At 36.1% G+C, this 17,883-nt stretch overlaps 1 protein-coding gene across 5 annotated transcripts in view; it reads right to left on the bottom strand.

The window, feature by feature from the left end:
• Positions 1-17,883, bottom strand: part of FGF14 (fibroblast growth factor 14) — a 692,204-nt gene that overhangs the window by 13,506 nt on the left and 660,815 nt on the right. For all 5 annotated transcript variants that reach the window (XM_033177332.1, XM_033177336.1, XM_033177335.1 and 2 more), the window contains one exon: positions 1,816-2,014. In XM_033177332.1, coding sequence (XP_033033223.1) covers positions 1,816-2,014 — 199 coding nt within the window. The remainder of the gene's footprint in view (positions 1-1,815; positions 2,015-17,883) is intronic.

Raw genomic sequence — 17,883 nt, 5'->3', positions numbered from 1 at the left:
TAGTACCTACCCCCTTCACTCTTTTTAGAGTACTTCTGCTAATTTTTTGAAATCATGAAAACTATTGTTTCTCTCTTTCTCATATATATATATATGTATATATACACACACACAACACTCATATACACATAACAATTAAACACATGAGAGAAACACCAAGTGCCATTCTATACTACATCATTCTTGTCTCAGATATTTTCTATGGGATATGCAAAATCACCGGTTCCCAAATTTCACCTCGGTTAAATGACAGAACAGCCCTTTTGGGTTTTGTTACATTTATGCAGCTAAAAGGTAAGGTTCTAAAAATCTAGTCAATTCTTCACTGTTGACAAAACACAAAATGAGTGAAAAGAGATAAAGCAAGGTGGCAAATAAACCATGGTCTTGTTAGAGCATCTGTGGCCTTATTTTTACATTTTTTATTTGCATTTAAATATTGGTGAGCCCAATGTTACCAAAATTTATTTAAAACAATGAAAGTGTATCATTGATGCGTTTTTTGGGAGGTACAGGGAAATCCTCTAACTTCTTTCTATCCTAATCATCCTTATGATCCACTATATACTGAGAATAATTCACTCATATTACAGACTCTGGAATAATTTGTCTTTTCCTACATAGGCCCTGGTGGCTGTTTCGGTTTCAATAAATTGTTCTACAGAAAAATAAAATTAAGAGTGACAGTAAGTCAACATCATTGAAATTATAAAAGTAGTATTAGCCAACAAGAGTGATTTTCTGAATTTAGGCAAACTGAAACTTAATTATACACTCACAGATGATGAAGAATTGACTGTTCAAATTTTTTTATTTCAATATAGAGAATATGCATTATGAAAACAATATGCATTTTCTCTTGATGGCTAAGTCTTTCCTGTAGGAATAAAACACAAAAAGAAAAATGAGCTGTCCAAGCTAGCTTAAAATATTTACTGAGTTATTGTAGATCTGATCTTCTGCAAAAGAGTAAACAAAAGTACTTGAATAGAAAACACATGTGAATAGCCTAAAATCAAGTATTTTTGTAATTCTCAAATGTTACATAGATAAAAGTAAATGACACTTTTGGCAGAATCATTAACGAGAGAGGTGCAGATGTTGTTGATTAATTAAAAAAACTTTGTAGCCTGCTCTTTAGGTATCTGATTGAAGTAAATGTGAAGTTTCCATTCATTTGGCATGGATGACCAGATATACCCCTTCCTGCACACAAATGAATGTGGATAAATTATTTTAGTAAAAGAAGTAATGCTACAACTGTATACAGTGAAAAATTATGCAATTTGAAAGCAGATGTGTAACATCAGCAAGCTTTTTAAGAGTCAAGCTATTATCTCTTAATTTTCTGTAATTATAATAATTCACAAGTAATTACTTTCACCTAGATAATATCAAAATGGAAAATACTTTTGATTCCACACTCAAAACTTATTTTTTTCTAATATACTTATTATCTTTTTCTAATACACTTATCACAGGTTTGTATCATTACATATTTAAAATTGTTTTAAATTAATTAATTAAATTATCGAAGAGTCAGAGTGGCTGTAGCAGTGAGGATTTGAGACACTGGAGGTGGCAGAGAAGAAATTTTTCCTGGTACACATACATATGCAAATACGGTAAAGTATATACGAGGCACAAATTCTAAATGAATAACTTAAGTAGGCATCTGTGCAAACATCACCCAGACCAAAATAAATGACATTTCCAGCATTTGTGAGGGTTTCTTATAGCCTTGGTAGACCTGTGAATTTGAAAAATAAAATGTGTAATAAGTCTGTGTAATAATAATGCATACATAATACTCACCTTCCAATGGCTTGGGTAGAAAATGAGCTGCTGGTTTGGTTTTCTTTACTCTGTTCCCTTTCATAGCTTGCCCTTCCTTATTTAATCCCAAAAACCAGGCTCTACCAGATTCCTGTTGTCTGTACAGCATGGATGAGTAGATTACATAATAATTTTCAAAAACAGATTCTTTAAACTTGCATTCAGGGGTAAAAAGTTCCTGTGGAGAGAAAAGGAAACAAAGGTTAGAGGAAGGAACTTGATCTTCACTATACATTCTATTCATTCTCTAGAACATTTCCCAGCATGGTGAAAGAGTCCCTTGGCATGGAGGACCGGATATACCCCTTCCTGCCACAATCATTGTCTATATATTTTTTAAATATACAATAAATTGAGAAGAATCTGCTACTATTGAGAATATACAGAAGCAAAAGTATATCATAAGAAAACAGAAGACATGAGCAAACTAAAGATTTAACTTAAAGAGAAGACAGTTCAACCAGAGGATAATCAGAAAGGGATCATTAAAGTAGCATCAGATATTCACAATAAAGTGAACCAAATAAAATACACATTTCAGATATTTTATAATCCATTTTACATGTTTCCATAGGAACAGTGATACAATACTCTTAACAGTTGCCAGTTGTTCCTTGGATCACTGAAATCATAGGGTGATACATTTGACTTCCAAAGGAACAAACTGAAACCTCAAACTAAAACCATGACAATCAGCTGGCTTACTTGCCAGCCACTAGAGCTATTGTTGTATAGTCAGATGAGGTCAGGTGTCATGTTAGCTGGTCATAGTGACAGGAGCTGAAAATAATAATTCAATGGGGCTCCAAACCTTGAACTCTTGAAGATAAACATCAAACCTGCTCCAACTGAAAAACCACCCAGCATTTTCGGAAAGCATACAGTTCGTTAAATACTACTATGCTCAATGCCATGGACTACATTAATTGATGAGCAGCACAAAGCTTGCTACTTTACAACTATTATTAATGTCAGAAATATTCATAGCTGATTTTTATATACTTCTTACTTTGGGATGAATAATAATGAATATAATCCCATGCAACATTAGTAAAAAAGTGATAAGGGTACAATCTACATATGCGCTTTTGATACTCCTCTATTAAAAGTAAATTTGAAATTCAACCTGGTTATAGACCATGAAAGACACTTAGCTAGTTTTAAATAGGTCTAACACTGTGCTATTCTATATGTATATAAATATAGATGGAAAATAGATCCTTACTGTCCTTGATCTTTTTAAAAATGCCACTGGACTAAAAAATATACACAAAGTTTTCATTTTTCTTTAATAGATTTTATTATTGCAGAAAATAATAACTTTTGTTTTTCTTCTAAAAATGTTGTATACCCATTCTGAAAAATATTCCTTAGGGGCTAAAAACTAAAGCTTTAACGGCATGACTTTATACATACTAACTGTAATTAGGAACATGACCTAATGTCATGTAGAAATCTCCTTTCAATGTTTCCCATAAAAGTGTGAATTATCAAATGCTGTCTCATGCAGGAGACAGTTTATTCAGTGTGCTACATAACTTTAATTCACTGAGAGCTAATAGTTTTACAAGGGGAACAGGCTTTGTTAGTGGCAGATGCTTTTCAAGACAAAGACAAAGATGACAGTTACAATGATCCATTTGATGAAATTGCAATAGCCAAATGACAGATTTAGCCCTCTCCTGGAGCAATTTATGTAGATCTTTATTTCTTCTTGATGATGCTACCTCAGATTAGAATAAGACCCCATCCAAATAAATGCTCTGGCTTTCCACTGAGTTCTGCACCTCCAAATCTCCTCCTATTAGTTTTCTCACTAATAAATGAGAGTCTCACTGAGTCAATGTCCAGGCCATGCGCCAGAAAAAAAAGATAGGTAAAACAGTACATGTTCATGCATTTATGGTGAGAAAAACAAAATGGAAAGCTATAAATCTGGCTTCTCCCCAAGAGACTAATAAATATATTGGTTGAAACTATACCTTCTAAAACAAAAGGATTAGACTTTGGCATTTCACTTGTCTTTTTACTGAGACAGGCCAGAGCATCTAAGCATATTGTTTACTAGTTAAAAACCTATCTTAAAATCAGCTATGAGTGAGATGGTAAGAGCCGACCTAGTGGGTAACTTAGTGGAAGTCAGAGGAACCTGGCTCTGCCTCCTGGGCTTCAGGTGTCTCTGCCCAGAACCTGGCTCACTGATGCTCATCCTGTTGCTACAAACACCAGAAACGTAGGTCCACAGGATTCCCCTCTGATCATCACTGCCTTAATGTCCAAAACATGATGAACGGTGCTTGCAACACCATCAGCAACTTGGGGATGTATTGTCTCCATTCTGAATCCACTATGTTGAATATGAAAGAGAAAAAGATGCTTGATGTAGAGGAAGCAATTTATTCTCGGTGGATACCTTAAGGACTTCTGACACTACATCTTTTCAGATGAAATGTTCGCATCCTAGGACTCTAAGGAAGTCAATTCCACAACACCTTTCTGTGAGCTGTGCCTGTGACTTCACAGACAGGTGATTCTTTCTGTCTTCCACAACTGAGAACTACTGCCTTCAGTTGCTTGTGATAGTGGAGACTGGTATATTTTCAGCCTTCTTGTTTGTGGCTAAATAATTAATGCACACACACGCACATGTTACATTCAATGATGTTACTGTCTAGTACATTTTCTCAAGACTTTTTGAGAAGTTAATCTGTTCCTCCAATATTGAAGTCTCAACCCCAGCATTTCCTGTAGAACCAATAGAACCAATGGAAGTTGAGGTTAGTTGCTATTTGGTGTCATCAGTGATATACTTTCAACATGGGAAGCAACGGAGCAGATAAACATCGCCTGTGGAGGCAGACCTTAGGATTCAACCCTGACCCCACTCCTTACTAGCTGTGTGTTCTTGGGGAAATTACTCACTCTCTCTGGGCTTCAGTTTCCTCATCTCTAAAATGAGGACAAAAATCATAGGGCAATAAGGTAGTTAGGGTGATTGAATGAATAAATACATATTACACATTTAGAAGAGAACTCCGTATACAGTAAGCACTCAATAATTATTCTTTAAACGTTTCTCACTATTTATAGTCAAAAATATATCCTGATTAGTTACTTCAATTCTGTGAAAATCTCACCAAATCAAAAGTCAGCTACACAATTAGTCAGTGAAAACAGTTTTACACAAAATATTGGATTCAGCATGAAATATACCAAGATAAATAAGAGTAGTCGTACATTTCATGGAAAAATGACAGAACAATATAATATTTGTTATGAGTGACTTATCTATAAAATACTAGAGTGATTATATGGGGAGTAAATGGTATTGCGAAAGGCAAGAGGTGGGAAATGGCCTGGTACATTTGGAGAACTGTAAGTAGTTCGTCACTGAGATACAGGCTTTGTGGGACAGAATTGGAGAATGCTGTGGATGGCAAGATAGGTTTGAGAAATGTAATAAGGGGTCTTGGACACTCTAATAAACAAATTAGATCTCTTATAAGTGAGAGGAAGACATGTTGAATTCCTGAATATGTAAGGGAATAATAATATGACCTGATTCGTATTTTATAAATACAAATCTGTTGGCAGTGTGGAGGATGATTTCGAAAAGTTAAGAATATGTCTGTACTGATGTTTTCAACCCTAATCTCTCACAAGATGAACCTGAGTATGTGTGTGTTCACGTTAATAGTTAGTATTAATATTATAAGTAGAGAACCAGGACACACAAAGGGGAGAAATATTACCAGGATTATGACACACTGACTTCTGAACTTTCTGGTAGCCAGGACAAAAAGAGAAAGACTATATGTTATAAAAATTGTTCAAGAAAGAAAATATTTTCCTTTTTGAAAATGAAAGGTTTCTTGGCAAGAACTTTTCAAAGGTACTTCCTTATAAGGGACCTAAAAAAGTGACACTGACCAACATTAACAAAAATGCTCTTGAGAGTAATTGCACAGTCACACTTTGTGCTTCCATCCTGCAGTATGCTTTAGGAAGACACATTGCAATGAAAATGTCCAATAGGTAGAACTACTTCAAGTCCAATAGGTGGAAATAATTGTAATTGATGGAAATAATTGTAATTGTAATCTCCAGGGATAATGTGCACAGCACGGGCCACAAACTCAAATGCCTTGAATGACCAGGCAGATACAGGAGTGAGGCAAGCTGGCATGATCATGGCACCGTAATGAGGACAAATGGCCTCTGACTCAGGCGCTGTGGTGAAGAGATGAAGACAGTGGTAGAAGCAATGATTTTTTCAAAAAGCAGCTCTCCCTCACATTGTTCTCCTGTGAAAATAAAAACCTTAGATCTTTAGAAGATCTGATTTTTCAAAGGAAGTGAGAAATGTAAGTTTCTACATATACTCTCCTTTTAACATTGGCAACTATTTCTTAGTTTTTGTTTTTCAACACTGACTGGGTCAAGGGGCCACGGGGAAGCCTGTGAGCCTTCAACATGAGACCCCAATGCAAAGCAGCAAGAACCAAAGAAAGAGGAGCCCTACTTTCCTTCTCAAAGCCGTCCTCGTCTAATGGATCGTTCCTATACAGTTGGATAATACAACTATTGTGCCAGTGAAACACTCTAAAACTGGCAGTGATAATATGAAAATGCTTATTTAAATTTAGGGTTAAATATAAACTCTTTGAATCTGCCAAAACGAGATCGATAAGAAGTTTGATGTATCTTTTTCTCACCTTGCCTCCTGCCTATGTTTAGAACCATCACCAACACCACAACAACAAAATCAACAACAGATGAGTTCCGGCAGAAGCTTGAATATTAATTTGCACCACTGCCAAACTAAATCATCAAGGCATAGGATAGAGAAATGCAATAATTAAACAGAAATGTTATATCTTTTTTATGTTGTGGTTGTTTTTGAAATGAAAGCACCATCTGTGGTGTACTTATTATCTTAACAGTAGCAGCAGAATTCCTCTTCTGAGGGAAATGCCTTTGTTTAGGAAAATACCCTGATGGGCCATTTGCATGTACAAAGAGAGACTTCTGGTTTCAGGATGAAAGGAGCTCTCCTTCCATAACTCATGAGGAATGAATAACTCTGATGATCTGGCAATACCATAACCTCAGAATTGAAAGTGACCTTGAGAATGTAATCCAGTGGTCCAGCAAACTGGCTCTCAGGCCAAACGCAATTTTCACCTGTTTTTGAAAATAAGGTTTCATTGGAAAACAGGCACCTTCCTTTGTTTATATATTGTCTGTGTCTGCATTTACACTACAAATTTCAGAGCTGAGTGGCCGAGAAAGATCTTTATGGCTCACAAAACCTAAAATGTTTACTATATGGTCCTTTGCCAAAAGTTTGCCAATCCTGATCTAAGGTAAAATTTGAGGACTTTCCAACCTAGGTAATTGAGGGAAGAGTTATTAACCCAACAGCAAATTCCTAAGGAACTAAGCATTCCCAAGTTAAACTTGGATTGTACATATTTTCACACACGCAAACGTATACAACCTGAAGAAGAAGTTTCACCAGTGATTCATTCTTGGAAAAGCCTTTAAGTTCTGTTATGTGCCTGGGCTTCCATTAGGAATTAGCCCACCAACTCCACTTACTGTGTCATCTTGGTGTCATCTAAGACTAAATGAAAATGATGTTTTTGTTAATGTCTTCAAGTTTGTCCACCACCACCATTTAAGGGAAAACTATAAAAGAGGCATTCTGAACACATTCACAACATTTTTTAGATTACGAGGCAATTCCAAAATAACTTAAAAAGAGGAAATAGAGAAACGATATTCGACACATAGTAGCAAATAGTGTTACTGGGGGAGTCCTTGCTTCCAGAGCTCCCAAGATGGTGGCAAGCCTCGTGTTCTCTGACCTGGGGTTCTTGGCCTCATGGATTCCAAGGAATGGAATCTGGGGCCATGTGGTGAGTGTTATAACTCTAGTAGAAGCCATGGGTCACAGAAGAGAACCCTGGAACCAGTGACTAGTGTTCAGCTCGATTAGGAGGAACCCAGGCACTTAGCTGTGCAGGAACAATGGCAAGCCTTTAGCCCGATTGGGAGAGGCAATGTGTGCCTGCTGGATCAGAAGCACAGCTGACACCCTGCCGGATCCAGAGGGATGGAAGTCAGCAATGGGTCTGCGACTGCGGTAAACAACAGTGGTGGACAGCAAGCGAAAGTCCCAGCCGTAACGAACATGGACCAGAAGAGAGTGCAGTTGCGAGATTCAATAGAGTGAAAGCAGAGCTTCCATTCAAAGGGAGGGGACCCAAAGAGGGTAGCCTTTGCTGGCTCGAATGCCTGGGTTTATATATCCTGCTGTGCTCTCAGGCGATGGATGATTGGCTATTTCTTCACTTCCTCTTTTTGCCTAATTAGCGTTTTAGTGAGCTCTCTGATTGGTGGGGTGTGAGCTAAGTTGCAAGTCCGGTGTTTAAAGGTGGACGCGGTCACCTTCCCAGCTAGGCTTAGGGATTCTTAGCCTAGGAAATCCAGCTAGTCCTGTCTCTCAATAGTAGATAATAAATACATGATAAATAATAGCTACTAATACTTTACTAACCTCTGTATTCCAGAGTCATCCCAAATTGAGTCCCTTCCCATTAACAGCTCAATAAGGACCCTTACCTGGACTCTTTCGGAGTATCTCTCCTCAGAGGAGGCTTCAACTTAAAGGAGGAGGAGGTCTCCAAGTCCAAGTTCTTACTTTTAGTATAATATTAAATAACAAAGGGTTCTTAAAAATATCAAATAAGAGGTGGAAAATAATTTGTGAACTAGAAATTAAGTTGTAATCTGTAGTTATATTGACAATGTAAATTGAGTTTGAAAGTACAACTCAAATGTTGATTGTCACCATGAAGGAGGCTGTTATTTAATTATTCTTAATAGATTTCAACTTAATTAGACATACCTTTAGATGGGAATTCCCATGTTCAGATCCACTTAATCTGAATTCTCAGTTTTTTTTCTTCCCTTTTCTACTGTTTGGAGATTTGATCTACTAGAGTTTATCCTGAGGTCAGGAGAGATTTATCCCAATCTCTTTCATCTTTTACAGTTTTGAAATCAATTGTATCCTTTAATGCTACTGTTCTGACACTAACCACTTCTTTAAAACAAAAAGGCAGACCACTTTTAAGATGACTTAGAAAGAAAAGAATATTGCAAACTTTTAGAAAGATTTTACAGTCCTGAAGTTGAAACAAAATATTTGTAGTTAACACTCAAAAGCAGAGAATTAAGTTGACTAATGTACTTTATTTACATAACGTTGTATGTAGTTGAATATTTATAATATTGGGCTGTGACTAATGCCCCCAGGAGGAAAATAATTAGTGACGTGGTTGTGTGTGTACCTCAAACAAAAGCATAATTATGTGTGAGTTTAATAATTACTTTTGGCAGGGCGCAGTGGCTCATGCCTGTAATCCCAGCACTTTGGGAGGCAGAGGGAGGCAAATCATGAGGTCAAGAGATGGAGACCATCCTGGCCAACATGGTGAAATCCTGTCTCTAATATAAATACCAAAATTAGCTGGATGTGGTGGTGCGTGCCTGTAGTCCCAGCTACTTGGGAGACTTGAACCTGGGAGGCAGAGGTTGCAGTGAGCCGAGATCATGCCACTGTATTCCAGCCTCGCGACAGAGCAAGACTCTGTCTCAAAAAAAAAAAAAGAGAACTTTTATCCTAATTACAGGACCCAGGGAATTTAAGTATATTTCTACCAACAAAGCAGTCTCAACAGCAACTTATATTTATAGGGCCAAATTCTGTTTCTTAAGTAGTTTCCAGGGAAACAAAATTGAAAATTAAAGCACTTTTTGGCAGTAAAGATATTTTTCAACATTTAGAGATTAACACAACATTAGATACAATAATTTATTAAGTATTATGTTTCATTATGTTTATTACATGTTTTATAACATTTATTTTAATAACTAAATATAAAATAATTTGATTTAATGTTTCACTTATTCAATATAAATATGTATTATATATTTTAAAATATGTATTATATATGTGTGCATAATTTTTAAATATACATAAGGAGATGTCTGTGTGTGTGTGTGTGTGTGTGCACATACACTTAAAATGTGGTATTCAGGGACCAGTAGCAACTTCATCACCCAGAAGCTTGTTAGAAATGCAGAATCCCAGGCCTGCCCCAGACCTACAGAATCAGGATTTGCATTTTCACAAGGTCCCACGTGACTGTCTGCACATTAAAATTGGGATACACTGGCATATATTCTCATTGCTACATAGAACAAATCAATTAACAATTACATTTTAAGAAATATCAATTAAAGTGACATTAGTCATAAACTTGCTACCATTTCTTAACATTAGTACAAAATTTATAAAAGCAAGAAAATGGAAACAAAAATCTGTGCTATTTACGTCTATAAGTAAGACATTTTAAGATTATAAATAAAAATATGTCCAAACTTGTTCTATAATGTAAAATCTTTTTCTCTGGAATATACACATGTATAAACTCCTAAAATAATAATCCTTGTAAGATGAACAGATGGCACTAATGCTATAAATATTAGCCAAAAATTCACAAAATAAATATGCTCAAGAAAATATTAATACAACCATATATCATTTGTACACATTTGTCAGTGTTCAACTGTGTTGCCTCAATATTAACAATAATAATGATGTTACTAACTACAGTTAACACTTAAATTATGCATATTTCTATATTAAGCACTGCTCTACACACAATATAATCAACTGATTTAACCCTCACCATAATCCTATGGGATGACACTATTATTATCCCCATTTTAGAACTGAAGAAACCAAGGCACAGAAGGTTTAAGTAACTTGCCCAAGTACATTACTTTCATCAAGATAAATATAATTATTTAACTATTCCTACTCATTTATCATATTGTTCAATTGAAAGAATTTACTTTTTAAGATATGTGATCAGTTGCAAAAATGGTTCTAACTCTTCATCCTCCTCCTCCCAACCAATGACCTTTGCCATGTAATTTGCAGCATTCTCTTACTATGAACAAAGATAAAGAAAGTAGAGGCTTAACAAGTGCTTGTGCAGCTGGGATTGCCCTCTCTCTGTGCCTCCTCACTGCCGTGAGAGTATGCCTGGGCTACTCTGGCTGGAGGAGAGACAGAGGGGAGCAGAGCCAGGCTGATTCAATCAAAACTAACCTATTCCTAGAGGTGGTCAAGTCCTGCTGAGACCTACAGAGCTACCTAGCCAAGGCCCACTTGGTCTTAGTTTCACAAGCATATACAAACACTTATTGTTTCATGTCAGGTTTTGTGGTTGTTCATTAGACAGGTGATAACTGATATGTATAATTATCAATTTCACTGAATCACTCATTCAACTAAACAGGGAAAATGTGTATTTTATGCTGCTGATTTTTATCTACCTCTATACCTACAGATTACAAAATATATAGATGAAAGCAGCAAGGAATTATATAGCCTATCACTCTAGCAGAGGTGACACATCTCTTAGAGGCAACAAATATAAGGAGGAAAAAGGTAAAGAAAAAGAAGCATATTTTAAGAAGAGTTTTTCAGAAACTACCAAAAAATTTATGGGTACTCAAAATGAATCTTTCCTCCTCTTCATGCAACCTGTATCCACCTTTTCCCCCTCACTGATGAATTAAAGAGACATTGAAAAAACAGAAATTGGATTGGCTTCCCTCGATTGCCAATTATCCACCTAGGAAAAAAAAAAGCTCCTTGCTGTTATTAACTCCCTAGGAAGGGGGAGAATGGGATGAGGGTGTCATAGTGGGTGGTGGTATGAGTAAAAATTGAGCTCTAAGATCAGACATGTTTGGTCATACATTAGCTTCTCAAAGGTACACTTTTTGGGCATGTGTAGGGTAATATACTAACTTATTACCTTATTACATTGCCTAAAAGAAAAATGTAAACCTGATATCGCTTTATGTGAAAGAAATCAAACTGTACATATGTAACAAAATCAAGAGAAAGTGCTGCCATGAGTTTTTTAAACATTTCTGGGTTATCTGAGTAAATAATGTCACCAGAGAACAAATATACACAGTAATATGCAAGACATTTCTTTGTTTGACAAATACTCAGGCATCAAAGTAGAGATTAGTGACAACTCAAAGCCAGATGGTCAGTTTCGCCTCATCCTCCATTTCAAGGACACTTAAGACTCAGTGATTCGTACTTTTGTTGTAACACAAATATCACATTAAGCCAAATATATATATGTGTGTATGTATTGTTACGTGCGTATACATAAATGTATATATACATAACCATATCAATGAACATTTGAATATTTTAGAAATAGGGTTATCTTATTCAAAAGAAAAATAATAAAATATCCACTCTTCATAGTGGAAGTATGATCGAGGAACCTGTGTCTGTCTATAGATTTTATTTCCCCTCTACAATAAAGCAAATACAGAAATTACGTGAAAACATTTATAAACTTCTATAGAAATTTAACGGAATGTTTTTTATATGTGTCGAATATAATAATAAAATCTCTGGGCTTATATTTTGTGTATTTTTACACTTCCTATTAATCGAATTTTACTGTATTTTATGATATTATCTTTCTACGAAAGATTGGCAGTTAATAAAAGTACTGTCCTTCACCACATGTAGTCTGAGGGCCACTGCTCTATTATACATGGGTTTGGATATGAATATACATTACATCTAATTAAAAGAGAGTTAAGGTGAGAATGAGTGATGGTTAATATTTACTTACTTATCGGTCTAAGACAACCACTATGCTAAAGGCTTTGCACACATTACCTCATTGCATTCCTTTTAACAGAATGTGATGTTGCAGTTGAATATCTTCATGAGAGTCTGCATAGTTAGTAAGTGGCAGAGCAGGTTCTAATGCCAACCTGAGTCTACAGCTTTAACTCTAAATCACCAATTATACCAGTTCTCAAACCAACACAGTTCTAAAAGGAAATCAAAGAGGGAAATGTGGCTTAACAACAGCAATGGCAACCATGAGATTTTTAAAGATTATTTGATTTGTTTAGATAAATTATTTCTAAAAGTTATCAGTCTTAGTGACTATTCTATTTTTTAATCGTATTTCGTTATTTTAACCTTATAAGCATTGGGTTGGGCCTAGGATATGACCCAGTGTGGACGGTCTACCTGGTCTAGATTTGTTAGATATTACATATACCAAAAACAGAGGAAAGATAAAGGGAGGCATAATTTAAGAAATTACTGCATAATCAAGAGACTCCAAGAATCTGGAAAAAGACAACAAAAACCTGTGTTCTTAGTAATAACAGTTTTAATGGTGGCGATTATCATGGGAGTGGAGGTGAAGAAAGATACTCCTGAGTGGAACAAATGTTATGGAAAATATTTAGTTCTCTTATGTCCAACAAAAAAGTGATAGGATCACAGTTTTAATCTACTCCAACAGAATTTTTGTTAGCCAGAACAAGAATAGAGTGTACTGTGCAAAAAATGGAGTATGTTAGTTTATGTAGTTAGAATATATCAATTTTATGTCTTGCTATATCCTACCAAAATCTAGTCTGGTTACTTTATCTTCCTTTATCAATATTTTCTTTCATTTCCTTGTACTTCTCTGCCTGTTCTGTCTTGAATAATTGAATACAAAAAGACATAGTTTGGAAAAAAAAAAAACAAATTTGTGATTTTTACTCTGCTGGAGGCTATGAATAAAAATCCACTTGTTTCCATCACATTTTTTCCTACACTTAACTATTTGAATTGTATTTTGATAATATTCTTGCTATTCCATATGCTTCTCTCCTTAGGCCTATGTCTACATGCATATACAAGATTTTTCTACTTTTTTTCTCTTTCAACCTCATTTTAAATTAGACCTTTATATCAAACATTTTTATATTAAGCATATATGTTGTAAACTTTTCCTAATAAGAACATACCCAATCGAAACCACTTATTTATGCAAATAGAAATGAAACAAAAGGATCAAAAATACCTGTTTAGCCAACCTTTAAAATGAAAGCTTTCATAGAAAAATGAAGGAAATATAAGCAGGTTCTACAATTCTCCTAAAATACTGTGTTCTTCAAATAATAATTTCTGCTTGAGCCTTATGATTTTCAAAGACTATTCTCGTATGCTGAATTTGATACAGTAATGCTGTAAAAGATGCTTTAAGAAGAAAGACAGCACCATCTCCATGTCGTAGATGATGATTTTGTGTCTTAGAGGACATAATGGATTAAGATGCATTTATTCCTACCCATGTGATAGTTCACCTACATCATGCTGCTACTTAGTAAATACTTATTAATGATTACAATGTTGAAAATACAAAACAGATAAAAGGGGTTTAATTTTTTCCTGAGGGCACCAAATAAATCATCTTACTGCGATATGAGGAAATTAATCACCAACACTGAATTTGGGGAATACAAAGGAAGCCCACATAGTTCTGAAATGCAATGCTGAGGATTATTTTCTCTTGGTTTTGCTTTATTAGCTGGGAACACATCGGCCATGAGTCCCCAGATTCTGGCAACAACTTGTTTGATAATTCCAAAGGTTAACACAAAAGGACAAACATGAAACACTGAAGAGGGAGGCCAGGAAAGCAAGAAAAGAGGCGATACCTTCTGGGGAAAGAGAGCCCCTGAGGAGGGGAGAATGCCAACCTGTGGGTTAAGTAACTCTAACTAGATAAAGCTGGAGCCATGAAAGTTCACTGCCCTCTAGACTTTGTACTCTAGAAATCAGCAGTGAATTTTCATATTATATTATGAAATGTTATAGAAATTAATGAATTATATTGTCTTACTTTCCAGGTTGTTAGTTGAAAGTGTGAGACTATAACGTGGGAAGAATCATAATATTTGTAATTGTAATCATAATATTTGTAATCAATGTATTTGTAAACACACACATATACACACACACACATACACCAATTGCGGGGTGTGTGTATATACCAATTGGTATATATATGTATTATGTGTGTGTATATATATATGCCATTTGGTATGTTTATATGTGTGTGTGTATATCTATATATATATAGGTGTGTGCGTGTGTACCAATTACAAAGATGATTCTTCCCACCTCATAGTCTCACACTTTAACAGTATGTGTGTGTGTGTATATACATATATATGTACATATATATACATGTGTACATATATATGTATATACACCCCCCCCACTGTAATGGTATGTATATATACCATTACAAATACTAAAATTTGTCTACCAGATTTTAAATAACAAATTACAATTTTGGAGTACTGTGAACACATGGAAACAAATTTCCATCTATTCTTTTTTTTTTTTTTTTTTTTTTTTTTTTTTTGAGGCAGAGTCTCGCTCTGTCGCCCAGACTGGAGTGCAGTGGCGCAATCTCGGCTCACTGCAAGCTCCGCCTCCCGGGTTCACGCCATTCTCCTGCCTCAGCCTCCCGAGTAGCCGGGACTACAGGCGCCCGCCACCTCGCCCGGCTAGTTTTTTGTATTTTTAGTAGAGACGGGGTTTCACCATGTTAGCCAGGATGGTCTCGATCTCCTGACCTCGTGATCCGCCCGTCTCGGCCTCCCAAAGTGCTGGGATTACAGGCTTGAGCCACCGCGCCCGGCCTTCCATCTATTCTTTACTTAATGATGTCTAAAACTCATGCATTCACTTATCCAGTAAATATTTAGTGAGATCCTAGTATTTAGCGGTCACTGTTCTTGATCTTGAGAGGTTAGAATAAGGAAAAGTTGACATAGTTTATCATCTTTTGGAGTATACAGTCTAATAAGAAAGACAAATGTTTACACTGATGATCATATTATTACAAGTTAAGAAAGGTTTTTATAAGAAAAGGAATGATTTCTATGAGATCACATAGATAAATCTGGCCTAGCTTGGGTGGGAAGGAAAAGCATTGAATTCTGAACTGAGATGTGAAACACCAGTATGAGTTAACTAGACTAACAGCAGGGTGAAGAATGTTCCAGGAAAGGGTGATATAATATACAAAGAGCCTGGGACAGGAGGAGAGACAAGGCATTTGAAAAGAAAAAGAGAAAACAATGAAAACAGAATGCAGAATGTGAACAGAGAGTAGTAGGATTTGGGATTTGGGTATTAGGCATGAGTGAAACCAGTGGTCACATTAAGGGTTTTCATCGTTCTCTAAAAGCAATAGGAAGACATTAAAAGTTTTAAGCAGGAGCATGTTACACACAGGTACAAATTTGGAAAGGCTTCTCTGGCCAAAATGTGAAGCCTAAAAGAGAGCCAATTTTGATATAAGAATTCTGGTTTGTCCATTATAGTAACAGGAAAAAAATAACATAACAGTTGCATGGGCAAAGACATTGGCAATGGAGGTGGGCAAAACACAGCTGATTGGAGAAATATTTAGGAGGTCGGAAGGTCAGCACTATGTAATTGTATATGGCAGCGGAGGGAACAGTGTCAAGCAGTGTGCAGGTTTCTAGCTTGTGGAACTGGATGACATTTGGTCCATGTTCATTGCTGCTTCTGAAAGGTCAAATATTAGAGTTTTGTATTCTTGGGCAAAATAAAGCATAAGTGTATAACGTAAGTTTCCAGGGTGCTTTCTGTCCTTTTACAGAATATCATTTCAAATATCTATAGGGTAATTTTCCACAATGTTGTATGTTTAAGTTTTTCCTTAGTAACCTGTTTTTTTATTTTTAGTTTTTGGTGGGTATGTATTTTTTTTTCTGTGTCAAATTACTTCTGAAATCTTCATGCATTCCTGTAACAAAGACAAATCACATATTGTTAGTTGCAGAGCAAATAAAGTTGAAAGATAAAGAACTGGAATTTGAGGGGAAAAGTTCCTTAAATTTCTTATGGTTTTATGTTTTGTAAAAGTCCCCAGTCAGTAAGCAAAGTGGTTCCCACATCACCACTAAAACATAAGAGGACAATGGCCATGATAGACTTCCCAGTTGGATGCAACCTGTAATACCAGCACTTTGGGAGGCTGAGGCAGGTGGATCACCTGAGGTTAGGAGTTCAAGACCAGCCTGACCAACGTGGCGAAATCCTGTCTCTACTAAAAATGCAAAAATTAGCTGGGCATGGTGGCAGGTGCCTGAAATCCCAGCTATATAGGAGGGTGAAGCGGAAGCAGAAGACTTGCTTGAACCAGGGAGGCGGAGGTTGCAGTGCGCTGAGATCACACCATTGCACTCCAGCCTGGCAGACAGGGCAAGACTCTGTCTCAAAATCAATCAATCAATCCATCCATCCAACAATCTGCAAAAGGTTTCTCTCATGAGCAGTACTACAGTAGGAGACTATCAGCTTACTAATGGTGAGCAGTAAACAAAAATGTTATTTCCATAGGAAACCATTCTATTGCTAGTCAGTGAATCCATTAAACCTATCGGTAAAAGACCACAAAAACCCTGCTGAAGTAAACTTCTTAACTGTTTCAGGATAATATAGGAGATATGGTTCTCACTGATGGCAATGGCAAATCCACCATTTACAAATTCATCGGAACCTTTAAAAATCGTTGTTATGTTCACATTTTATTACAGTAAAAAAAAAAAAAAAAAAGAAGAAGAAGAAGAAGAAAAAGAATTCCATCAGAGCACTTCCCTGCCTTTTATTATTCTGTGTACTTTGATTCTATTCTTGACACATTTAGCTTTCCAAATTAAATTGTGTAAACTTTCAGATCTGGTTTCATAGATTAGTTCTTCTATTCTCTTGGTCAGTCCAATTTGCTGCTGCAACTAAAAAGGCCAACTAAAAGGCGGGCCCCCTAAGGGGAAAAATTGAAAGTAAATTAGCAAGTATCAGCACACCTTTTTGCATAGCTGCCCTGAGCCTGTCCCTAGGGGAATGAGTGGTCCCTGAAGCACTACACTTTTAAGGATAATAGAAAAATGCAGAAAAAGAAAACTAAATCAGGTGAGGGGTCAGGAAGTGGCTGGAGTTAGAGATCAATACATATGAATGTAGTTGTCCCCTAACCCCCATCAGGCCCCAGTGTGTGATGTTCCCCTCCCTGTGTCCATGTGTTCTCATTATTC

Source organism: Trachypithecus francoisi, unplaced genomic scaffold (genome assembly GCF_009764315.1).
Source record: "Trachypithecus francoisi isolate TF-2019V2 unplaced genomic scaffold, Tfra_2.0 Lachesis_group18, whole genome shotgun sequence".
NCBI classification, from domain to species: domain Eukaryota; kingdom Metazoa; phylum Chordata; class Mammalia; order Primates; family Cercopithecidae; genus Trachypithecus; species Trachypithecus francoisi.
Note: the sequence above shows the minus strand (reverse complement) of the source record. Positions and strands in the feature narration are given on the sequence as shown.